The sequence below is a fragment of the Colius striatus genome, chromosome 1 (genome assembly GCF_028858725.1).
Source record: "Colius striatus isolate bColStr4 chromosome 1, bColStr4.1.hap1, whole genome shotgun sequence".
Classification (NCBI taxonomy): domain Eukaryota; kingdom Metazoa; phylum Chordata; class Aves; order Coliiformes; family Coliidae; genus Colius; species Colius striatus.
The window spans coordinates 88,393,849-88,419,666 of NC_084759.1; the positions used below are offsets into that span (position 1 = coordinate 88,393,849).

At 37.8% G+C, this 25,818-nt stretch overlaps 2 protein-coding genes across 6 annotated transcripts in view; one reads left to right on the top strand and one right to left on the bottom strand.

Moving 5' to 3' along the window:
• CASK (calcium/calmodulin dependent serine protein kinase) overlaps nucleotides 1-25,818 on the bottom strand; it is a 205,111-nt gene that overhangs the window by 95,488 nt on the left and 83,805 nt on the right. For all 5 annotated transcript variants that reach the window (XM_062000249.1, XM_062000242.1, XM_062000233.1 and 2 more), the window contains 2 exons: nucleotides 14,075-14,152; nucleotides 12,754-12,826 (listed from right to left, as the gene is read on the bottom strand). In XM_062000249.1, the coding sequence (XP_061856233.1) occupies nucleotides 12,754-12,826; nucleotides 14,075-14,152 (151 nt within the window). The remainder of the gene's footprint in view (nucleotides 1-12,753; nucleotides 12,827-14,074; nucleotides 14,153-25,818) is intronic.
• GPR82 (G protein-coupled receptor 82) lies at nucleotides 7,023-8,057 on the top strand. The gene has a single exon (XM_061988607.1). It carries the CDS (start codon nucleotides 7,023-7,025, stop codon nucleotides 8,055-8,057), a length of 1,035 nt encoding a protein of 344 aa, XP_061844591.1.

Consider the following 25,818-nt stretch of genomic DNA (forward strand, 5'->3'; position numbering starts at 1 on the left):
GAAGTACAATGGTAACTGCATTTTCTCTTAAACATTTCAGCATCCAATTAAGACATCTGTACAATATTCTCTGATTGATTCTCACAATAATTGTGTTGTATTTTTTTCAGGGTCTTGTATCTACCATCTTGTCATTCTATTACATGTATGCTGAAGCAAGAACTGTCTTGGCTCTGTATTTGTATAGTGCAAGGAATAGCATGTTCCTTGTCCTCTGCAGTTCTCCTGTGCTGTAGTTCTGTATAGTTGTATGAGCTCTGGTAAATGTACTTGAGTTTATAAACCAGAATTTCACAAGATATATACACTATTTCATCATTCTTTCTTTACCTAGATTTTTTGTACTGGAGTAGTTGACTGTGACACTTGATCACCATGCTGAGGGGGTGGAGTGGGGAACATAGGACAAGACAGACTCTAACATGATGGAACTTGAACAATATTTGAATTATAAAATTCTTTTGAAGAAAGTGTTCTGTTTAAACCAGAATTTTCATTCAGAAGGATTGCAGTTCCTGGACAACTGCAAAAATAGACTCAGATCTCATCAGAAGATCAAGTAATAGTACAGGGCTTCAATGCTACAAATGAAATTGGCTTTTAATGCTAAAGGCAAATGGAAAACCACATTTAGTAGACTGGGCATACTTCTGTAAACTATGTAATGTTTACTTGGTTCCTACAATACTATTTTCTAAGCAAATAAACACATAAAAGGACAACAGGAAAACAGTCATGGGGTAAAAAGTTCAAGACGCTGATCCACCATGTAAATAGTATTATGTGGACTTTTTTTTCTTGAAGAAATTTAACAGTGAAATCTACTCAGTATTTTCCTAAAAAAAAAAAAAAAAAAAAAAAGAATGTGTTTTATGTGACAGCTATTCTTTACAGATTGTAGAGAAGTAGCACCAAGGAAGTTACGGACAGTATCAGCAGACAAGGTAGAAGACATATCAGAGAGTAACACTTTACCAGGACTAAATGCTACATGTTAAAATGTTTCAAAAGCATTTCAGTACTGGATAATCTACCACTTAAACCAGCCTCTGTACATAAGCAGCAAATATGACCCAAATCTTTTAAAGAGATTTCAAGAGCTGCAGTCTACTGTTTGTATTAGCCAAATCCATAGAACCTATAAAGACAAAACTAGGCAAGCTTGAGTGTAGAAGGTACCACAGGGAAAAGTGACGAGATTTGTTTGAGGGAAACCATGTACCAGAAAATCAGTAACAGAAGAGCTCTCTGGAAGAGCCAAGAAGCACTGTAACAAAGGTGACATAGTGTAATTATACTTCATCAAGGTCACTTAATAAAGGCTCTGAGAAATCCTAGGATGTTATATGTTAGTTTTTGTTTTAGAACTGGTTAAAAATTGGAAAGAAAGCTTAAAAATCCAGTCTTTTTTCTTGATGATATTCTCCAAGAATCTGAAAATAGATATGTTTATGAACATGTTATGAACATCTCAGCAGTATTTCATTAGTACTATCAGGGCCAACTACAGTTGAGACTTCAGTTGAACTTCAAGACGAAAATCATTCTATTCATTATTCTTTCTGTATGTAGAGGCTAACCTAGTGTACATCTCCACACAACCTGCATGAATCTCATTATCTTTCTTTATTAAAATCTACAGCCCATCCTCAAACTTCAGATGATGTACCAAAATGTCACCTCTTTTTTACTACATAAAAAGGAGCACATATTCTTCATTAGGATAAAGACTAGTTAAAAAATGCATATAAAGTATATATGCTGGTTAGTCACTTCTATACATTTTAGACCTGACAAATACATTAATAGCTGACAACACAGAGATATTTTAGCTATTTCTGAGCACTGCTTTGCCCAAAATTGAGGCCTTTTCTGACTCTCACATCACCCCACCAGTGAGGGTACTGTGGGTGCACAAGAAGTTGGGAGGGGACCCAGCTAACCCCACTGACTTGAGATACTATACTATAGTGACATCATGTTCAACAATAAAACCTGTGGAAGAAGTCTGTCAGGGCTGTCATTCCAGGAATTGGCTGGGCATCAGTCAGCTGACTGTTGGCAAGTGGTTTTTTTTGCATCACTTAATTAAAAAAAAAAATTTCCTCTTTTTTTTTTTTCTTTTCTTCAAACTGAGTAAAGTACCTTTATCTGTAAGTATGAGTTCTTTCACTTCCACCCTAGCAATTCTGCCCCCCAGCCTACTGGATGGGGAGTAAACAGGCAGTGTGGGGCTTAGCTGCCTGCTGGGATTAACCCACAAAAACTTTTCTGGGGCCCAGCATGAAGCTCAAAGGGTTTGTGATTTGACCAGAGGATGTTAGAGGGTGCAGGAGGGGGTATCAGAAGAAGCGGCCTGTTTGGCAGCTCAACGACCACAAGAACAGGAGGGGGAAGAGACAGAAATCATAAACAAGTTTTTGCACTTCAACCTTTCTGAGTTTCTTTCCCATCCCACTGAGGGGGAGTGAGTGAGTGGCTGTGTGGGGCTTACCTGCCAGCCAGCTTTAAACCACATCAACTTTCCTTTTCATACCAAATTAACTGTAATTACGGTTTTAACACGCAAATTAGTGTTTTTCATGATAGCAGAAAAGTATTAATTGTTTTGATAATACAATATGGAAAAACTTAATTGAAAATTTCCCTCACAACATCACGTCAATTAAGCTATAAAAAGCAGTCCCAACTTGCATCACTGACAAGCAAGTATGAGCCACTTTACTCCTGGAAAGTTCACATATGGATGCTCTAGTTTAACGCTCTCTCTGAAAACACATACAGAATCAGGGTGGAGACTTGTCTTGCACAGTACAAATACAGTGTACAAAGAACTCATTGATAATGTTCCAACAATCCAATATATATTTTCAATGCACTCTCTGTAGCACTGTAAAACTTCTGCCAACCTTTTCATTCATTCATTCATTCATTCCTGTTCATTTTTACACAAAACTGCAACTGCTGAGGGCTCTGTGGAATCCAAATGAACAGAGAAGGTGCTACAAAGCTGTGACTATTCACTGCTTGTAGGGAACAGCACAGAGTGAGCTCAAATCTGCTGAATATTTCATGTTCACTGATTGAGCATGATGTTTGACTCAATTAAGAGTAGATCTAAACATGATGATTTTGCTTTGATAAGCACTTCTTAAAATATTAAATACATATACTGACTATAGCTAAAATTCTCATTATATCAAGTCAGGAGACCCTACACAGAAAGATGATGATCAGGCAGAAAAGAACCATGGTTCTCTGCAACAACTTTCCTGATAGATAGAGATGTCCCATTGAAAATGGTTATTGTGCAGTGCATTGATCTTAAGAGTTCACGCATTTAAAAAAACCTTCAAATTTTAACATTTAAGAAAAAAACCAAAAATACAAAACCAAGCACCAAAAGTCAAAGCTCTAAGCAAGTTTCTTGGTGGTTTTGTTTTTTTTTTTAAAGAAAATATAGATTACACTTGTGTAGTACCCAGTTCATCTTAAAGACTTATCTCAGTAGTACATATAGTAGATAAAATTCCATGTACATGAAATTATGTCTCATATTAAAGGCTGCTGCATGTTTGGTGCATGCTATACATTTTTCCAGTATGGTTCATCCTCAGCACCCATAACAGCCACACCCAGGGTTGCACTCTTTTCTGTGCCATATCCTCAGCAGTTGCCTTCCCTCCTTTAAGATGCAGAGATGGTGCATCTCTTAGGCCTTACACAGCAGAGAGAGAGCCAGGCCTGTTACAGGGGCTGGAGGTAACTGAGCTGCCTCTTCTTTCCATCCTACAAGGAGCAACTGCTGACAATACATTATATACTGTTATACAGCAGGAACAGTCCAGTTCTCCATTTGGTTTGTGACAGGGTCAAGGAGATAGGAGGTTGAGTTGGCTGTCTCCCATCTTCTCAAGCAAGAGGAGAGAAGAGAAAGCAGCCAGGCAGCCTGCAAGTGAATCATTCTGTCATACATGATTATATTGCACCACATATTAGGTATGGGTTACAAATAATTAATTGATATACTTTTCATCACTGGAAATTTCCCTGAGTTTGGGCTTTTGGGCCACAAAATAAGTTGTCTGCATACAAGGTCAAAGTGCAACACATTCTGCCTACTGGCATAATACAGTAACATGCATAAATTAGAAAGTGATCATGACTTAAGAGTACAGAAAACAGAAAAAATCGAGGTGAAGAATGCAAATGAAGTTCACATTATGAAGAACTTAAGAGTGAACTGTGATAGACTTCTGCCATTTGACTATCATCAAATATATTTTAGATAAAATACATCATTTATAATTTGGTGAATGGAAATGGTCCACTAAAAAGAATAATGAAGGTGCTTACTACATGCTTAGAACCAGCTGTAACTCTACTTATAGAGTTTTTTTTTTTTTAAAAAAAACTTATATTATCCCATTCTTTGTTAGCTATCTCACTAGTCAGTTCCAATCTAAGTCTGATAGCATGTCTCCTCTTAGCAAATTTTGAGGATATGCATTGTGTCTAAATCTGGATGGAATACACAGTAACAAGGACTTCTGTGACTATTTAGAGACTAGTAAATATTTAAGTAACACAAGACTCTATTAGAAAGGATTTTAACATAACTATACATTCAAAAGCAGGAAAAAAAGGAAATTTATTCATAAATCCAACGGGAACAAGAATTAAAGTACATGCAAACTAATTACAACATTACAAACTTATTACTAATACTGTTGTTCAACTATGCAGCCTAAATATGAGGGCAGCATACATGTCCATCTTTTTAGTAAAAAAAAGTTAACAGGCAGACTGAACAATAAAATTGATTGCAGGTTGCTCAGGTGGATTCTTGCAGTGTATGTTTAAACATAAAGCAAAACTAAGAAAACAAGAACAATACCAAAATTGCAGAAGTCTTTATATGGTATCTCCTCTGTTCTCATAAAGGAACTTATTACTAGCTGTTGAAAAGCTGTGTCTGGCAACCACAGATGTGTCAGACAGAAGGAAATTCAAAGGTCTCAAGTTCTGCAGAGCTCAACAGAGTTTGACTAGCCTTGGATCAAATCTTTCATGTGGTGGAAGTAAATTGTTACGTGCACACTGCTGGGTGATTGATATAAAATACCGTATTTCTTGGATACAGGTTTCCACAACTGCTGCCTAGAACGCATTAGTTGTAAATTGTTTCCACACAGTCCATCATCTAACTAGACATATGAGATGTGTTCATTTGGTTGCTTATATGAGGAGAGACGTGGGTACAGTATGGCATGTCGGCTTCAAGAATAGTCAGTCAGCTTTGTGATAGCTACTGGAGCTGAGGAATACATAAATATAATTGAAAATACAAGTTTCCACACATAAAATAGCAACTATTCTATTTTATTTTCACTCTGGAGAGTGGGAAGTCCTAGAGAGAATGACAGTAGCAATCCCTCCACCCCCTAGAAAGAGGAAAATACTATATAAAGGATTGTAAGGTGTTTCTGTACCATACCTATGTGACCAGAGGACTGCTACAATCACTCTTCCACACTGTCTCATTCTTTTTATTTCTCTAATGGAGCTGCACTCTGACCAAATTTCAAAGCCTTTTTGCGCATACACCATCTTATATGAACTTTAAATGCCTAGCTGCTACTTGACACTGTAAAAGAAAAGTGCACGGTCTGAAAATCTACTTATGTCAGAGAGATATTGTTTTTAATTGTACTTTCCAGATTCAGGTATCATCTTTTTCATTGCAGCAGTGAAGATATAAAGGACATCAGACAGAAAAATTTTCTCTGCAAAGGAAATTGCTTGCTGCACCTTACATAGGTAAGCTTAAAACTACTGCTTCTTTGTTTCACCTGACAAAATTTGGGCAATGATAAAAAATGATCATTAGACTTCTAAATGACTGAACAATTAAAATTTTGTGAATTTAACTCAATGTAACAAAAAAACCCCCAAAATTTTGTTCAACAGTCCATATGAGACTTAGTGTACGTAAAAAGCAACAGCTATAAAAGTTAGTTTAATTTCCAAGTTGTCAAACATGGCCTGCAGTGTAATTTTAAAATTTTACTTTTATAACTTCTTTCAATCTAATAAAATACATCTGGGCTTTTAATCATAACTACACAGAATTCTTTTTGGTATCCAAGTTCATTTGTTTACAGTTGTTTAAAAAAAGTTAGTCTGATATCCAAGTAAGTATGAAATATGTTATTTTTCTCTATATGATTTCATATGGAATAAAAACTAACTAGGATACACTTCAATCAAACAGTAACTGTACAACAATAAAATCTCTCTTCACTACAGGTCAGTAAGCTGAAATGACAGGTTTTATATGTAGTTATTGCAGAAAGTTTTGATTTCTTATTTTCAGGAGACTGAGAAAAGACTGAAAACTGAACTTGGAAAAAAAAAATAATGGAGTTTTCATCAACCATTTCTTATGTTTAAAATACAGTCTGAATTATTAATGTAAAATGTACATCTAAGACATAGCTCTAAACAAAGTAACATTAGATACAGACATCAATACAAAATAAATGAATCTAGCTAGATTCCTGGATCATGCAGTTTAATTTGTGCTTAAATGCACATACAGGATACTCCTCTGCATTCTGCAGTTAATACTTTGCACTTATTTTGCATATTTAACTTAAAATAGTGGAGAAGTGGTTTCCAAAGTAGGTTACAGATGTTGCAGAAGATTGAGAGATAAAGAAGACCACACAAGTTATTTCCAGACCCTAGCCTGGACCTTCTGTTTCCTAATTTATTAGATTTCATGCATGTAAAATCTTTGGGGTTTAACATCAGCCAAATTTTCTTCACAAACTCTCAGTGGAAGAGAACACCCAAACAGTAACCTCAGGCAAACTCAGGATTATAACTCCATGGGACAAACTGGAGTTAGAAACAGTTAAGAGCAAAGAATAAAAGAGATGTAAGATGCCTATTATGGAAGAATAATTTTCTTAATTGTGTTTCAGCTCTGACTGTTCAATCAAGAAATACTGGCATAAATGAGAAATTCAACATGTCTTCTTCAGCCATCTTTAGCTACTACTGTAGCTCTACCAGTCATCTACTCTTTCCTATTTTCTGCTGGAAGTTTTGGAAATATTCTTGCTGTCTGGATATTCTCAAGGCAAGCACCCACAAAAAGAACACAATACATTTACTTGGCGAACCTTGTCACTGCAAATTTACTTGTGTGTAGCACAATGCCTTTCCTGGCTGCCTATTTTGCAAGAGGTAACCAATGGACTTACGACTCTGTAGTATGTAGAATAGCAAACCACTTTGGGACTCTCATTATGCATGTCAGTATGTATGTTACGATTATAATTTTATGTTCAATTGCTTTAAGTCAGTATGCAACACTGAAGAAAAACAGAGTCACACAATATCCTCAAGTAGTTAATGAAAACTTTTACAGACATATACTTGAAAAGTTTCGTCAGCCAAAATTTGCTAAATATTTGTGCATCATTATATGGCTAACTGTGTTTTCCATAACCATAATAGCTATAACGTTTAATGTTCAGGCAAAGGCTATGGGAGAATTCCACAAATGCTACAACATCAAGATAGAAATTGGTGGATTAGTCACAAGGATTGCAGCTTATTTTGCCACTGCATGTTTTTTTCTGTCTTTCATGACAGTTTTGTTGTCATACTATTCTCTTACTAGACACCTGAGTAAAATACAAAAAAATACCTGTATTGGAGAAAAACATCTAATTTACAGTAGAGTGAAAAGAAACATTCTTGTCATCCAGATGATATTAACTGTCTGCTTTCTTCCATATCACATTTTTAGGCCAATTTTTAATATACTGTCTACAAATGATGACTGCCTAAGGTTAAACTATCTAGTGGAAATTAAAAATTTCCTTACTTGTCTTGCTGCTGCTAAGAGTAGTTTAGATCCAGTTATAACCCTTCTGCTACAGAAAACATTTAAGAAGAGTCTGTATGGCCTGTTTACAAAATCCATACCAGAACATCAGAACTGTAAAGATGATATTTCCACTGAAGAGACTCCCGAAATGTAAAGGAATATGGAAAGATTTTATTAGAATATAAATAACAACAAGCACATTTTAACTACTTATAACCAGACTTGGATATGAAATTATAAATAAAATAAAATGATAATATAGTACTTTCTTTTTGTAAAAAAAAAAAACTTGCTTGCTACATCAACATTAACCATAATAAATCCAATGTGTACATCAAAATGAATCTAAGTAATTTATACAGTGAACTGTGTAGTATCGCTTTACCCAGCAATGCAAAAGACATTTTATGTTTGACCTATGGACAGTGTTTTCTACCTAAATAAGGAAGAAGGCAGAAACTAGACTGAAGTTGGGGATCTAGTTCTCTTTTATCATCAACAAAATAGTCACAGGTTTTGGACATCGGTTTACTTTATTAAGAAGGCTCAATAAAGCACAGATGTTTTCCTCTAGAATGGTTGAACCGCACATCAGAAGCTTAAGAAAGCAGGCACAGAGTGCTACAAAACACCCTCAAGATTACCATGTATTTTTTGTTCACGGACATTTGGGTAAAAGGTTAATTCCATTTTTTTTTTTAAATGGGGAATGCATCATGAGATGTCAAAACTCTTCACTGCCTTTGAGCATGGAAAGTTGGCTTGTGTGAGTGGGTGGTTGACTGTGCAACACAACCAATGGCCAAGTACCTACAGCAGGCCTGAATCGAGTAGGGTCAGTCCTCCAAATGCACAGTGCTGCTTTGATTAATGGTTTTAGATCATTAAATCTTAGTGAACAAACCTGTTTACTACCAATGTGTTCTTATAATTTGCACAGGCCCAAACTGGGAACCCACTTCTTTTGTCCTTTTTTAATACACATTTTAGAGGGAACGTATTTGTAGTTTTTAGGATGCCCATGGATGTTTTTATTAATACAGAATTTTTTATAGAATCATAGAATGGCAGGAGTTGGAAGGGACCTTTATAGAGATCATCTAGTCCAACCCCCTGCTAAAGTAGGTCCACCTAGATCAGGTCACACAGGAACGTGTCCAGGTGGGTTTTGAAGACCTTCAGAGAAGGAGACTCCACAACCTCCCTGGGCAGTCTATTCCAGTGCTCCATCATCCTCACAGTGAAATAGTTTTTTCTTATTTTTAAGTGGAACTTTTTGTGTTCCAGCTTCATCCCATTACCTCTTGTCCTGTCACTAGATACTGATACTAGATAGATTTCCTCACTTTTCTAGTCACAATCACTATATACCCTTGTAAGACGTCTCTCCCCAGGTTTCTTGTAGGTCCTGTTTAGGCACTGTAAGGCTGCTAAAAGGTCTCCCTGGAGCATCCTTTTCTCCAGACTTAACAACCTCAACTGTCTCAGACTGTCTTCACAGGAAAGGTGCTCCAGCCCTTGGATGATCTTCATAGCCCTCCTCTGGACTCACTCCAACAGGTCTATATCCTTATGTTGGGGCCTTAGCTTAGTTTCCAGAAGGATCTGCTCCATGATCTTCCTGGTTACAGAGGTAAGACTTGACTAGCCTGTAGTTCACTGGGTTTTCTTTTTTTCCCTTTTTAAAAATGGGAGTTATATGTTTTCCCTTTTCCAGTCAGTGGGAAAGCATTCAAACTACATGCACATCACAGAGTAAAGCTGGAGCATTTGCAGTGAACTCAATAAAAAATCTCAGCAACTACAGCTCTTTATGTGATTGAACTGCTGTTATATCAGCTCTATTAAAAGGTATTTTTCATAACAAGATTTCTACAACTGTATAAAATGCTACATAAGCATCACAATATAGGGTAACTGAAGACTGTAAAATCTCCTGAGCTTTTATTAATACAAAAATACTCCACTGAAGGTATTGCAAAAAAGAAAAATGGGTGAAAAAATCTGCAATAAATACTGAAGAAACGTATTTTTTATATGACACGGTCCTGCTTCATAACTTGCACAATCCTTAAACAGTCTATTTCTTGACTCAAAAGGCATTCTACTTTTAGTAACTAGCACAAAAATCTTCCACCAAAATCTATGTTTGTCCTCTTACTAAGTAGCTCAGTGAAACTGTCAAAACAAGGTAAAGCAATTTTTCCCACATGCTGAGAATATAACAACTCAGAGTACTGAATGCTCACCAAAAATGACTGTACTAAACACACAGTGCTGCTTTATGTACTCTATACCTCATTAACTGTCACAGGGATTTAAAAAACTAAAATCCATCTATTTAAAACAAAACCACCAGTTTCTGCTTTAAAAATTATAATTATTAAAATAACTCTATAACACAGAATTTAAAGTAGTGAAATGATCAGTGGTATCCTCCACTGTTAAGTGTTGCAGAGGCATACTATTAATTTTTCTCCTTGAAGAAACATAACAGCTGTAGAATAGATTTTAATTACTTTAGTTCCATAAAATCATTAGGTATGCATTATTGGTTATAATAAATGTGGTTTTGTATACAAGGGAACTATCTTCAGTGTTAAGAGAAAATACATTTTAATATAGTTAAGCAAATTTTTAACTTTCTTATCCCCGGAGATGAAGTAATAGAAAACACTATTTTGAAGGACAGAACATAGCCAAGTGGAGATTTGGAAGACAGAGATAGGTCATCTTTCTCCTATTTCTTTGTCCTGTTTTAATGGTTCTATCCTGCTCATCACTTTTTAATGACTATTAACAAAATACTTTTAATTTTGTGTAATGCCAACAGCCAGAGAGGAAGTGGTTGACTTCAGTGACCAATGATACTCCAAATCTAGCAAGGTTTTTATGGAAAAAAAACAAGCATCTCATTTCAGACCCATATTACTCCCATTTCTCTTTTTTGTTTTCTTACAGGAATATAATTCTATATATGTCAACTACTCTGTAATAACATTTGATATTGGAAAAGATGCCATTTCAATGCTGCTATTTTTGGTAGCCATCTTCTGGGTATTTCTGACACAGTAAAGTTCTGAAAGGACAAAAGGAATGGCTGAGTCCTCTAACACTAGGTTGCCAGAATAGTAATAGATGATGTTGTAAGAAAAAAGTTCTTGACATTCGCATTTCTAATACATAGCTGTCTGGAGTTTTCTACTGCCCTGCATTAGCATTTTCTACTTTCCTTTTCATATTATCTAACTTCCAAGTAGTGAATGAATGCAAGATCCCATTAACTGAACATGAAGCAAAGGTATGATTGTCATTGATTTATATAAAGCCTTTAAGCAATATTGAAAGGCATGAACAGAGAAGCTCAAGAAACATTTTCTGGTTCGAAATAACATTCACGGAAAGCTTAAGATGGGAAAATGTTGCATGACTATAGCAAACTGACAGACTTGTATTAATTCACTTTCATCCATTTATATAATTTAGAAATTGGTTCTACTTCCTCTCAAAACAGAGTCTACAGTGACATCTAGAGATGGGATACTGCAGGGAGCTTACCACATTCTACACCTAATCCTTTTATTTCTGCACCACTTTGTCAAAATGAAACACTATCTGTTGGTTTACACTACTTTAGATTTATAAATTAAAATGTCTTACTCACTCATGTAACTAAACATGTTTACTTTTAAGGATGGTAGTCAATAAAAATTGATTTTAAAGTTTTGGGAGTCTGGATAAGCTGCAGAATATTTCCCATTTTACACTCAGTAAAATGGATGTCCCTACGAAGTCCTTTAAACTAAAATTTGTTTTTACTCAAGAACACAGTCCAACAAAACTTTAAAAAAAGCAGTCTATTATATGGAATAGTTTTCTTGATTTTAGAAGGAAAGGAAAAATACTGGGAAAGATCTGCAATGCCTGTGTATCCAAGACTGAATGACTCCTTAAATAAAAATAATCAGTTCAGTGTCTGTACTCTCTCCCCTCACAGACCACCTGTACGAGTTTGAAGCATAGCTTACCCTCTCTCCAATTTCTCTGTTCCCTAAACCTCAAGATTCACTTGTCAAACTGCACTGTCAGAGCTCATTAGAATTTTCATTAATTCCTATAGTGCTTGACTAACTTTGGATAAAAGTAAACTCTTAGACAAGTGGGAATAACTATCTTTGACAATGGCATTAACAAAGAATATATATATTCAAACTGAAGAGAGCTAAACTCACTGAGGTTAAAATTCCCAATTACTTACGTTACAGTACTTTAGGATAAACTAGTCCCATAAATATCCATAGAGAGATTACAAAATTTACCAGATCAAAAAGAGTATGTACATACATTGTTCTTAAACACTGTACTTCTCCTCCCAAACTTGTATTAGAGAAGTTTTCATAACAATAAATGTTTAAGACTGCTTGCAAACAGTAGATAATACTATAAAAATATTGTAGCACTTAAGCATGTGCATCTCTGTGAAATCTTAGTTTGGACAAAGACTGATTATGTCAAAAAGATTATATTAATCTATTGATTCCATTTTAATTTAGACACACATATTCCTTACAAGAAAAAAAATGTAAGTAGATTTCACTTGAATATTCAAAAGCTGACTTTCAGAGTATGTTTCATTCCCCTGCATATGTAATATGTGTATAAAGACCCTCTAACTTTTCTGTATTGATGGAATTAGAGACGGGCTTTAATCTTACATGACACAGTAACACTAAACACACACTCAGTAAATATAGTTTCCCTTTCCACAGCTTTCCGCTTTCTCTAAATTAAGGAAATTAAAATCCAGTGGTTTGTATTAGTGTGGTAATGAAAAAATTAATCCCCCTTACCTTCACATCCCTGTGAATGATATTATTATCATGACAGTAACGTAGAGCTTCCAATATCTGTCTCATGTAATGACTGAAAAAACAAAGATATTATATGTAACAAACCTGCAGAAAAAACTACTATATGCAAATAACCAACTAAGTTTTAAGAGTCTAACTATATAAAACAAATCAATCAGCTTCACCTTAAATATACAGACTTCAGTAGAATGAAGTTTGTGTTTACAATAATGAACAATAAAATCTCAAGTTTAAGAATTACTCTGATTGAAGACAAGAAAAAATAGAAAATAAAAGATACATTTTCCAATTTGTAAAAATTGGAAAATTTTCAACTGTCCAGTAATTCTTCTTTATATGGCAAGGAAGTCAGGACTCTTCAGGTTCTTTTATAAGAAAAGAAGGAAAGCAAAAAATGTATCAGTGCCTGATTTACCTAGAAAGCAATAGAACCAAGCTTTTGGCTCGCTTGAAGAAGATTGAAAGTTAACTTCTTTCTCCTCTGTGTCCAAAGGATCCCCTAACAGATTACTGACTAGAAAGCCAAGAAAGCCACAGACAACAAGCATCAGGCAGAATGGGCTAAGGAAAGCAATCCTAGTCCTGTGGAGGTTCTAGTTAGTTATAGGATAACATTTTTCCCTGGAACATAATTAGGCATTGGATCAAGTTGCCCAGTTCCTGTGGAATCTCCATTCTTGGAGGTTTTCTAAACCCCAATGGATAAAGCCTTGAGCAACATCATCTGAATGCAACGATTTGTCTTGAGTTGAAGTTTGACTATGTCTGTTCAAACCTAGCTTCTCTGATTCTAAAAAATCCTACAATTTTGACAAAGGCAAACAAAGAATCTCATGGGTTTTAAGCTCAGTTATCATGCCACTGGAACACTGGGTTTTGTTGTCTTTCTGCAATTATGCAGACTCTCTGATTTTAGTTTACTTTTTAAGTGAAAAGTTGAAGTGACCATAAAGTGATATACAAAAAAGAAAAAAAGAGATAACTCTATCTAGCAAGAGCAGTGAAACTCATACCTGTCAGGTAAGACATCTAATGCAAGATCCATAAAAGGTAAAGATGGAGAACTGAGCACTGGATGTGAAACACGATTGGATTCAATAATCCCACCCAAATATACAACCAGTAAACGACAAGATGCTTTGAAATCCTACTTTTACTATGTTAATTGTTGTCACAAATATTCAAATTGTGGAAACAGTTTAATTTATAGTATTCCAACTTTTAGCTACCACATTGTACGATAGTATATTCCATTCTTTTTTATTTATCCTGTGGGATGAATTAAACTTATAATACATACCTGGCTACAGCCTCACTGTACACAAATCCAGCATCTGCTCTCTTCACAATTTCAAAACACAGATCTGCTCCATCCATACTGCAGATAAAAAGAGGAATAAATGCTTAAGACAGGTAACTATAATCAATTACATTAAAATGCTCCAAGAATCTATTTATGCCACTTCTATGAATCTTACATAAAATAATCTGGATACATGTACAATGCATTACTAACTAAAACAGCATGTAATAAATAATTTAATAGAATATGGCTTTCCAGGGATTAACTGTTTTATGTCCCTCAGTCATAGGGCAGTTCTCTGAAAACATTAGCAAAACCAAATATATGTTCTATTGTCTAAACTGCTCATTGAACAAAGTGTGCAAGACAGCAGAAAGTCAGTGTACAAGAAGGCTCTGTACATTAACAATTAATGCATGGTATTACATTAAGTGTGTTCTTAAAAGCTTTACAAGTGCAACTATTATAAAGACAGTGTTTATACAAATTTCTTAAACTGAATTTTAAATGAAGACTTCAAAAATATTCTAGAAATACAGTATAGTGTTTCCAGTTAGCATTCTCATGAGGATAATTAAGAATACAAGAAGATATTTTATACTTCCTAGCCTCATAAAAGCACCGAAAAACAGTGATAACGCACATACTATATCACTAGCTCTGATACGGGATACTTTGTTCCTCCTCTCCCTAATTGTTTGTAGTGTTTTTGATAAATTAACTTTCCACAATGAATAGTATATCACTTTTAGATACATGCATATTAATAGCCTGCAGACTAAAACTATGCTACTATTTTTCTAAAACCAAAGTACCCCAGTGTGGCATAACTGCCCTCCTTCTCTTTCATTTGTAAGTGACCTAAGGCAGATTTATACCTAAAAGTGTTCATTGAATGATGGGGTGAGGAGAGAATAACAAGAGTTAACAGGAACAATAAAATCATATACTAGAATTCATGCTTAACAAGACACTTGCAAAAACATAGATTGTAACATGTCATTTTCAGCCTTCATACCTTTTAATTTTCCTCTCTACCAGAGATACAAAGGGGGTAGGGGCAAATCTCACCAGAATTTGCAAGGCATCTAGAAAGTCAACATTATCAGGATAATTTTGGTGAGCTATTCAGAATGTCAGCATACAATCACTTTTGCTTTGTTACACACCTGCAATACAAACTTCTACTTAGTGAGTCACAAGTAAGGTGCAGTAGCTTTAATTCCAAAATAAATCCAAAAGGTATCCCTACACAAAATACAGTATCATGGGTTGCACTGACAACTATAAGAGACTGGTGATGAAAAGAAATGCACATTAATTTAAGTAAGTGTAAAAAATGTCCTGTCTAGTTATTTCAGCACCAGATACCATCTTCAGATTTAAAAAGCCCCACAAACTGGAAACGCATCTTGCCAAACCTTGACTGCTCATTGCTGCATCAATGTATTTCTCTGCAGGTTTTTTCCCAGTAGGTTTTTGTCTTAATTTCATATACCTAGTCTGTGTACACAACTAAATATCACTCGAACAAGAAATATACTGTGCTGCAATATACATAGTATAGCAGCAACAATACAAATATAGTAGCAATGGGGTTGTTCAATGAGAACAGCATAAATCCAGATTTAGCTTGCTCACTAGAAATAAACCCTCATGTCCATCTCTCTTTCAATGCTTCCTCCGAATAATTTATTTTAGCTAGATGGGAAACAAAACTGAAACCTGAGGAACACTAAGCACTGTGGAAAACATAAACTATATGATTAACTACCAAAAATTAGGAGGTGTCACTCTCATGAAACAATAGAATCCTTTAGAAGACTAATTTGACTCTGACATGTTAAAAACTACAGATGGATAAAGATCCAGAGGCACTCAATATATCAACAGCTGCTGAGATGGAGTCAAGAGTGTTATTCCTCAGCAATATCACTAGCACTTAAAAAATGACTTTGCAGAAGTTGAAAGGCTTATGCGATAAGAGCCTTAAAGTTTTGAGACACTGATTAAAGTTCAGAAAATCTCAAGGGTTTTCATCGACTATTAGGCATGTGAAAACCACAGAAATAAAAAAAATCACTGTAAGTTAAAAGCCACTAAAATAAACACAACAGAGATACATATGAAAGATGCAAAAAAACCAGGTTGGTAAAATAACGGCACACTCAATACTGGAATAATCTAACCAGTAGAGGGCACTCATGGAAGCTACATAAACGGAGACGGTTAATACTGGAAGTGTCAACTAAAGCAAGGCTACGCAAGGAGTTAGCAGACACCACCACGTCATCGGAATTATTTTGGGTATTGGTATGAACTCCGTTTCCTGATTTCCCCCATTTTGATTTTTTTTCATATTTGTAGTAGAACTATGCCTGGATCTCAGCTCTTTGGGTAAATAGGTACTGTGCACTGTGAAAATGTATTGATGAAGAATTGGGAAGCTTGAGAAGCAGTGCTGCAGGGAAGTGAATTATTATGCACAGAAAAAAAGAAAATAAAGAAATAAAAAAGGAAAAAAAGGAGAAGAAAACAAAAAGGAAAGACTCGGCATATTCCTCACACCTGAGTTTGATACCAGCTATGTTAAAGACCTGTGCACAATGGCATTTTTTCCTTTAGTTGGACAGTGTTTACATACTTGCCATCCTCACTTACTACAAATAAACTGCCATAAACTAGCTTACAATATATAGTATTTAACTTTTCTTGAAGCCCTATGTAGCAACCTCTGAAAATTAACAACAAAAAGTATAGAAATTCTTGTTTCCTATGTCTTGCACATGTATTCAGGGTTTAATTCATTCCAAATAATTAAATGCTGTTCGACTTTACCTTCTCAGCATCTGTTTAGAGGCTTTTCAGTACTTTTGACTGAAACATTTTTACAACTTTACTGGCAGTAAACTTTACTGAGTAATATTTAAATAATTCCCACATCATAGTGTAGAAGATGATCTTAGGAGGAGCAGGCAATTCTAAAAAGGTATGCTTGGAAAGAAATTTCTACTAGAGTTTTCAAAGCAAGGGTTTAATCTGGTTATAAATAGCATGAAAGAACGAACATATGCACCCTTAAAAAGCACTAGTTTTGGTGGCAATATAAAAGTAGTACTGTACCTAATCTGAAATCTGTAATCATAGAATCATAGAATGGTAGGGGTTGGAAGGGACCTTTAGAGATCATCTAGTCCAACCCCCCTGCAGAAGCAGGTCCATCTAGATCAGGTCGCAGATGAACATGTCCAGGCGGATCTTGAAGACCTCCAAGGAAGGAGACTCCACATCCTCCCTGGGCAGCCTGTGCCAGGGCTCCCTTACCTGAACAGTGAAATAGTTTTTTCTTATGTTTAAATGGAACTTTCTGTGTTCCAGCTTCATCCCATTACCCCTTGTTCTGTTGCTAGATATCATCAAAAAAAGGGATGTCCCAACCTCCTGACACTCAGCATTTAGATATTTCTAAATATTAATAAGATCCTCCCAGTCTCCTCTTCTCCAGGCTAAACAGCTCCAGTTCCCACAGCCTTTCCTCACAAGGAAGGTGCTCCAGTCCCCTAATCATCTTGGCCCTGTGCTGGACTCTCTCCAGAAGTTCCCCTTCCCTCTTGAGCTGAGGAGCCCAGAACTGGACACAGGACTCCAAATGAGGCCTCACCAGGGCAGAGTAGAGGAGGAGAAGAACCTCCCTTGACCTGCTGGCCACACTCTTCTTGATGCATCCCAGGATGCCATTGGCCTTCTTGGCCACAAGGGCACATTGATGGCTCATGTTCAGTTTGTTATTAACCAAGACTACCAGGCTTCTGCAGAGCTGCTCTCCAGCAGGTCAATCCCCAGCCTGTACTGGTGCATGGGGTTGTTCCTTCCCAGATGCAGGACTCTGTACTTGTCTTTGTTGAATCTCATGAGGTTCTTCTTTGCCCAACTCTCAAGCTGGTCGAGATCCTGCTGAATGGCAGCACCGCCTTCTGGGGAATCAGCCAGTCCTCCCAGTTTGGTGTCATCAGCCAACTTGCTGAGGGTACACTCTGTCCCCTCATCCAGGTCGTTGATGAAGATGTTAAACAAGATTGGCCTCAGAACCGATCCCTGTGGAACTCCACTGGCCACAGGCCTCCAACTCAATTCTGTGCCATTGATTACCATCCTCTGGATTCTGTCATCCAGCCAGTATGCTGAAGCCATGCTCAAATTTAATGTTAAAACAGCATCAGGAGGCCATAGAAAAAGACTCACTTTATAGCAATGCTGTGTGAATGAGTTAATGTTTGTACAAACTCTTGAAAATACAAGTATATGCATTAACATTTTATATTGACCCCTACCAGTTAATTTTGCTTAAGAGTGTGTCCTCTCAAGCTTTGTTAAAATAACGCAAGTTAATAGTCTGTGATAATTAAAGCTACAATACATGACATAATTTCAATGCATCTATGTCTCAGTGCTTTAAATTCCCAGTTACTCTGTTAAATTTTGCTGTTTACTATAAAAGACACAAAATTTCATCCAAGAAGAAAAAATTCTAATTTCCAAGTCTGGCTTTGTCAATGGGAAATCCCCAACAGCTGGAGGCTGTTGTGGGCACAGTGATCTCAAAATTATAAGAGATTTTGATTCTTTAAGTAGAGGGGTCAGTAGAATTGCTACCTTGGACTTCTAAGGGACACTTAGGCCTGCTCAGGAGACTGCTCCACAGAGTCCCTTGGGAGACAGGCCTGAAAGGCAAAGGAGTCCAGAAAGGCTGGACATTCTTCAAGAAGGAAAGGAGCAGGTTGTCCCTCAGTGCCTACAGATGAGCCAGTGGGAAAGAAAGAAGACTGGCCTGGCTGAACACAGAGATTTGGCTGTAACTCAGGAAAAAAAATAGGAGAGTCTACCATCTTTGCAAAAAGGAGTGGGCAACTCAGGAAGACTACAGCATCATGAGGTTATACAGGGAGAAAATCAGAAAGGCCAAAGCCCGGCTAGAACTTAATCTGCTTTTACTGCTCTAAAAAACATTTAAAAATGTTTCTATAAATATATTAGCAACAAAAGGCAGCCTAAAGAAAATCTCCATGCTTTACTGGATATGGGGGGAAACGTAGTGACAAAGGCTGAGGCACTTAATGTGTTGCCTCAGTCTTCAATGGTATGACCAGTTGTTTCCTGGGCACCCAGCTCTGTGAGATTAAAGACAGGGACATGGGGCTGAACAAAGTCCCTATAATACTAGGGAAAATGGTTAGTGACCTACTGTACCACTTAGACACACACAAGTATATGGGGCTCGATGATATCCACTTAAGGATACTAAGTAAGCTGATGAAACTGCTGTCTGAGACAATTTCTATCATTTTCCAGCAGTCCCGGCTGACCGTGGAGGTCTCACCTGACTGGAGGTTAGCAGATATAACACTCATCTACAACAGGGGCCAGAAGGACGATCTGGGGAACTGCGGGCCTATCAGACAGACCTCAGTGTCAGGGATGGCTATGGAGCAGATGATCTTGAATGCTATCACATGGAACGCATGGGAAAACCAAGAGTTCAGGCTCAGCCAGGATGGGCAGGTCCTGCTTAATGAACCTGATCTCTTTCTATGACAAGGTGACTCACTAGCAGATGAGGGAAAGGTTGTAGACATTGTCTACTTAGACTGTAGTAGCCTTTGACACAACTTCCTGCGGCATTCTCCTGAAGAAACTGGCTGCTCATGGTTTGAACAACTGTATTCTTCTGAGTAAAAAAACTGTATGGATGGCTGAGGCCCAAGAGTGGTGGTGAATGGAGTTAAATCCAGTTGGCAGCTGGTCAGTTGTGGTGATCCCCAGGGATCAGTATTAGGGCCAGTTCTTTTCAGTATCTTTATCAATGATCTGGACAAGAGGATCAAGTGCACCCTCAGTAAATTTGCAGATGACATCAAGCTGGGCAAGTGCATAGATCACCTTGAGGGCAGGAAGGCTCTTCAGAGGGACCTGGCTAAGCTGGAGAGATGGGCCAATGTCAATTGTATGAGGTTCAAAAGGGCCAAGTGCCAGATCCTGCACCTGGGCCACAACAATCTCATGCAACACTACAGGTTTGGAGAAGAGTGGATTGAAAGCTATCTGGTGGAAAAGGACTTGTGGTTTTGGTCAACAGCCAGCTGGACATGAGCCAGCAGCGTGCCCAGGTAGCCAAGAAGGCCAATAGCATTCTGGCTTCTATCAGAAATAGTGTGACCTGCAGGACCAGGAAAGTGTTTGCCCCTGCTCTACTCAGTGCTGGTGAGGCTGCACCTTAAATACTGTGTTCAGTTCTGCGCCCCGCACTACAAGAAGGACACTGAGGTGCTGGACTGTGTCCAGAGACTGACAATGAAGCTGGTGAAGGGTCTGAAGCACAATTCTTATTGAAGAACGGCTGAGGGAGCTGGGGTTGTTTAATTTAGTGGTGGCTTAGGGGAGACCTTATCACTCTCTGCATTTACATGAAAGAAGGTTGTAGTGAGGGGGTCAGTCTCTTCTCCCAGGTAACAAGCGACAGGACATGAGGAAATGGCCTTAAGTTCTCCAGAGAAGGTTTAGACTGGTTATTAGGATAGGATAGGATAGGATATTTGTCTTCACCAAAAGGGTTGTTGAAGCATTGGAACTGGCTGCTCAGAAAAGTGGTGGAGTCAACATCCTTGAAGGTATTTAAAAGACCTGTAGAAGTGGCACTTAAGAAACACGGTTTAGTGGTGGACACAGCAGTGCGAGTTTAACAGCTGGACTCTATTACCTTAAAGGCTTCTTCCAACCTGAATAATTCTATTATTATATATACAGTTGTCAGCAAGTAACATCATAGACTGGGAAAGAAAACTGTGACTATTATAAAGACTAGAGCTGGATGTATGTCAAATGTGAGGTCTCTCTGGAGCCTCCAAGGGATCTCTTCAGTCACTGGAAAGACTTCATGTCCTGGGATACTGTTAATTTTCTTTGGTACAGGGCTATGGTTTGGATTTGTGCTGAGAACAGCATTGATAACACATGGATGTTTTAGTTACTCCTGAGAACTGCTTTCATAGTGTCAGGGTCTCTTCTGCTTCTTACCCTGCTCTGCCAGTGAACAGGCAGAGGATGCACACGGGTTATTCCATGCCATAAAAAATCATGATTGGTATGTAAACTTGGGTGAATCGGTGGGGAGGGGCAGATCGCTGCTTAGGCATCATTCAGGAAGCACTAAGCAATTGCCCTGTGCATTACTTCAGTTTTTCCCTTAAAAAATTTCTCTATTTTATTATATTTCTTTTCACTACAATTATTATTATATTATTGTTGTTACTATAATTATAGTTTATTTCATTTTAGTTAGTAATCTGCTTTTATTTCAACCCACAAATTTTACTTTCCCCCTCCCCCTCCCTTTATCCTTCCAATCCCATTGGGGCTGCTTCGTGGAGCTTAGTTGCCAGCTGGGGTTGAACCATGACAGTCCATTACTCTTCCAGAGAGCAGATGGAGTGTATGTGGGGGAAATCACCTGGCACAGGCACATAGTCTCTCATTTACTATGTACTAATATTTAAATACTTTTAAAATAATAATTTTACTTTAAGATTTTCTGGAACAGGGTCTGCTTCTTCCTCTACACATGCACTTGATCTATTATAAACAACTGCTTCTATGCAGTTTATTACAGCAGTACCATATAGCTAATGGCAACCTACTGGTAACATGACATGATGGCTCCACTCTAAAGCATGCTTGAATTTCTGTATAAATAGTGGTTAAAAGCATAGCTATTTTTTTAGTGTTAAACTTCATTGTTACTGTTCATGTTCATCAGTGTTTCTATGAATTGTGACTTGATTTTTAAAATGCTGATTTTAATAAAAAATTTCACAATTGGACAGAAATTGTATTTTTTTTCTTGAGGGGTACAGGTTCTTATGTGCCATATTTGCTTATTTAACTTTTACTTTTTCCTAACAATAGATTTGGCAAAATTTTCAGGGACATTTGAGCAGCTGCTCCATGTAGCTCACAACCTATAAAACAGTAGCAGACCTACGTATCATTTATGTGTAACTGATGGCACAAAGGTTTAGATTTGGTTATTCCATGCATTTCATGTGCTGGACGTGAACTCATTTTCATGCAAAGCATCTGCCAGTCCACAAGTAGTCTGTCACCATATGGGCTTATATCTTCTCTGCAGATCTGTGTTGTCTTCCCCTTTTCTGTCATTTCAGAATAAGTAGACCCTAATAAAATATTTTATTCCTGTAGACAGAACTTTGTTGCAAAACACTTAAGTGTGTTATAATAATACCATAACCAAGAGAAAGCAGTACAAAGGAAAATAAGTTTTCTACAAATACATAGATGCTTTTCTACTAACTACAAGTTTCTTATTATGGTCACAATTATATAGTGTGTCACTACCTCAGTCAAGCTCAGACAACACAGCAAACATCAGTCTTCTGTTGAATCACTTTGCCAAAGCATCCCCTCCAGCGTAACACGTACCCAGAACTCTTCCATTCTCTGCTACATTTTGAGTACAGGTGTTCCTACTGTCTCATTTTCTGTCACTGTTATAAGAGTGATGTCTTGTAGTGTACAAGGCAGACAAGAATTTATGATACAGTAAAGAATTATTATCCTTCAAATCATTTAGCCTCATCTTTCCTTCTTTCTTGTGGCCTGAAGTCAGGTACAGTATTTGTGTAGTAAACCTAATTGTTCAGACTCACTTTTTATGTATACAAACTTAAATGATAATAGGCTTGTAATTAAAAAATAATTACTGCTTTTGTCTCATATTTCTGAGCTACTGCCATGGTAAAAACAGAAGTAAAACCTTTTTTCCATTTCAAAACCTTGTAATTATCACAGTATGTCTCCCTAAGGTGTACATAATTATTTCATAATAGGATAATTGAAGTCCCTTGGTCCATACTCCAGAATTTACAAAATAAAAACCAAAGAAAGGACAGCAGAAAACAAGTATTTCACACAATCTGAAGGGTTTTTTTCAGAAGTTGATTTGTTGTTGTTTTTTTCTCTTACTACCTAAATTTTTCTCTACCTCAATTTTTAAGTGTGAATCTGAAGTCAAACACTTGGCTGTAGTGAACAATTCATAGACTCATAGAATCATAGTATGGTAGGGGTTGGAAGGAACCTTAAGAGATCATCTAGTCCAACCCCCCTGCAGAAGCAGGGTCACCTAGATCAGGTTGCATAGGAACATGTCCAGGTGGGTCTTGAAGACCTCCAAGGAAGGAGACTCCACAACCCCTCTGGGCAGCCTGTGCCAGGGCTCCCTCACCCTCACAGTGAAATAGTTTTTTCTTATGTTTAAATGGAACTTTCTGTGTTCCAGCTTCATCCCATTACCCCTTGTCCTGTTAATATCTACTACAGAAAAAAGGGATGTCCCAACCTCCTGACACTCACCATTTAGATATTTATAAATGTTACTTAGATCACCCCTCAATCTCCTCTTGTCCAGACTAAACAGCCCCAGTTCCCGCAGTCTTTCTTCATATGAAAGGTGTTCTATACCCTTGATCATCTTTGTGGCCCTGTGCTGGACTCTCTCCAGCACTTCCCTGTCCCTCTTGAGCTAAGGAGTCCAGAACTGGACACAGGACTCCAGATGAGGCCTCACCAGGGCAGAGTAGAGGGGGAGAAGAACCTCCCTCGACCTGCTGGCCACACTCTTCTTGATGCATCCCAGGATGCCGTTGGCCTTCTTGGCCACGAGGGCACAGTGCTGGCTCATATTTAGTTTATTATCAACCAGCAATCCCAGGTGTCTCTCTGCAGAGCTGCTCTTCAGCAGTTCGACCCCCAGCCTGTACTGGTGCGTGGGGTTGTTCCTTCTCAGATGCAGGACTCTGCACTTGCCCTTGTTGAACCTCATGAGGTTCCTCTCTGCCCAACTCTCAAGCTGGTCGAGATCCTGCTGAATGGCAGCACAGCCTTCTGGGGAATCAGCCAGTCCTCCCAGTTTGATGTCATCAGGGAACTTGCTGAGGGTACACTCTGTCCCCTCATCCAGGGCGTTGATGAAGATGTTGAACAAGACTGGCCCCAGAATTGATCCCCACTGGCCACAGGCCTCCAACTCGATTCTGTGCCATTGATCACCACCCTCTGGGCTCTGTCATTCAGCCAGCTCTCGATCCACCTCACTGTCCACTCATCCCAGCCACACTGCCTGAGCTGTCTGATGAAGATATTGTGGGAGACAGTGTCAAAAGCCTTGCTGAAGTCAAGGTATATGACATCTGCTGCTCTCCCCTTATCTAGCCAGCCAGTTATGCACTCATAGAAGGCTATCAGGTTAGTCAAACAGGATTTCCCCTTGGTGAAGCCATGTTGACTCCCCCTGATAACCATCTTATCCTTCATATGTTCAGTGATAACATTCAGGATGAGTTGTTCCATCACTTTTCCAGGGATGGAGGTGAGGCTGACTGGCCTGTAGTTTCCTGGGTCATCCTTCCTGCCCTTTTTGAAGACTGGCGTGACATTGGCCTTTCTCCAGTCCTCGGGCACCTCACCTGTCCTCCATGATTGCTCAAGAATGATGGAGAGAGGCTAAGTAATCACATCAGCCAGCTCCCTCAGCACTCTAGGATGCATCCCATTAGGACTCATTGACTTATGAGCCTTAAGCTTGGCCAACAAGTCTTTAACCTCTTCCTCTTCCACCCAGGGAAGTCCTCTGCTGTCCTGGCCATCCTGTTATCCTTGCTGGGCTGGGCTTTCCAAGCATCGGCCTTGGCCATAAAGACTGAAGCAAAGAAGGCATTTGGTACTTCAGTCTTCTCTGCATCCTCAGACACCAGGGCACCCTCAGCATTTAGCAGCGGGCCCACATTCCCCTTCACCATCATTCTGCTGTTGATATACTTGAAAAATTCCTTATTGCTGTCCTTAACATCCCTGGCTAAACTTAATTCAACCTAACATACTGGCATGATGTGGCTTGCTCCAACATAAGCAAGCCAAATGCATCAGAAACCATAATGCAGGAGGACAAGAGAAATTAGATATGTATAAACACATGTTCAGACACAATAGGAATGTATATATGAGGAACACAAAAAGAAAAAATGGGAGATATGGAGAAAAGAAGGAAGATTTAACATAGGAGATGTACAATTAGCATTCTGCATGTCTGTATTTGTCCTTACCAGTCAGCTAAACCCTGACTCAAGACGGACTAAAAATTTTCCCTCAAAAAAGGAACGCGGTGGCTTAGAGACTGACCCCCATTCTTCTTCTCATTGATTAAAAATACCTGTACATTCATCAAAACTCGTGTTTTCTTCCTGCTTCCATATGCCAACGGTAATTAAAATCTTACATTCAAGCTTTCTTTTAGACAAATACTTCTTCTCATATGATGTGAATAGGCATATTGATTTTCAAGAATGCTTAAATTATTTCTTATCTAGTAAAGGAAAAGCAGTGCTAAAGAAACAATAGTCTACAAAATACAACCAAACAAAACTTCAGAACTGGAAAAGAATATTATCGGTTACCCAAAGATGATGATTACCAGCAGATTTTGAACTTGTTTTCATGTACCCTATTAGGAACACAGCAGGCATCAATGAACAGCACATCTGCCCTTAGAAAGCATGTTATAAGGACAACTTTTTCTATTTTGGATAACCTGTACTTGCCAGAAATAAATATTTTCGTAGCACTCAAGACTTCGGAGCTACAAAATAAAGAGGTGAAAGCAGACATATTTT

Excerpts from the sequence above, each read along its gene's own strand:
- GPR82 (XM_061988607.1), top strand. The coding sequence starts at position 7,023 with ATGAGAAATTCAACATGTCTTCTTCAGCCATCTTTAGCTACTACTGTA.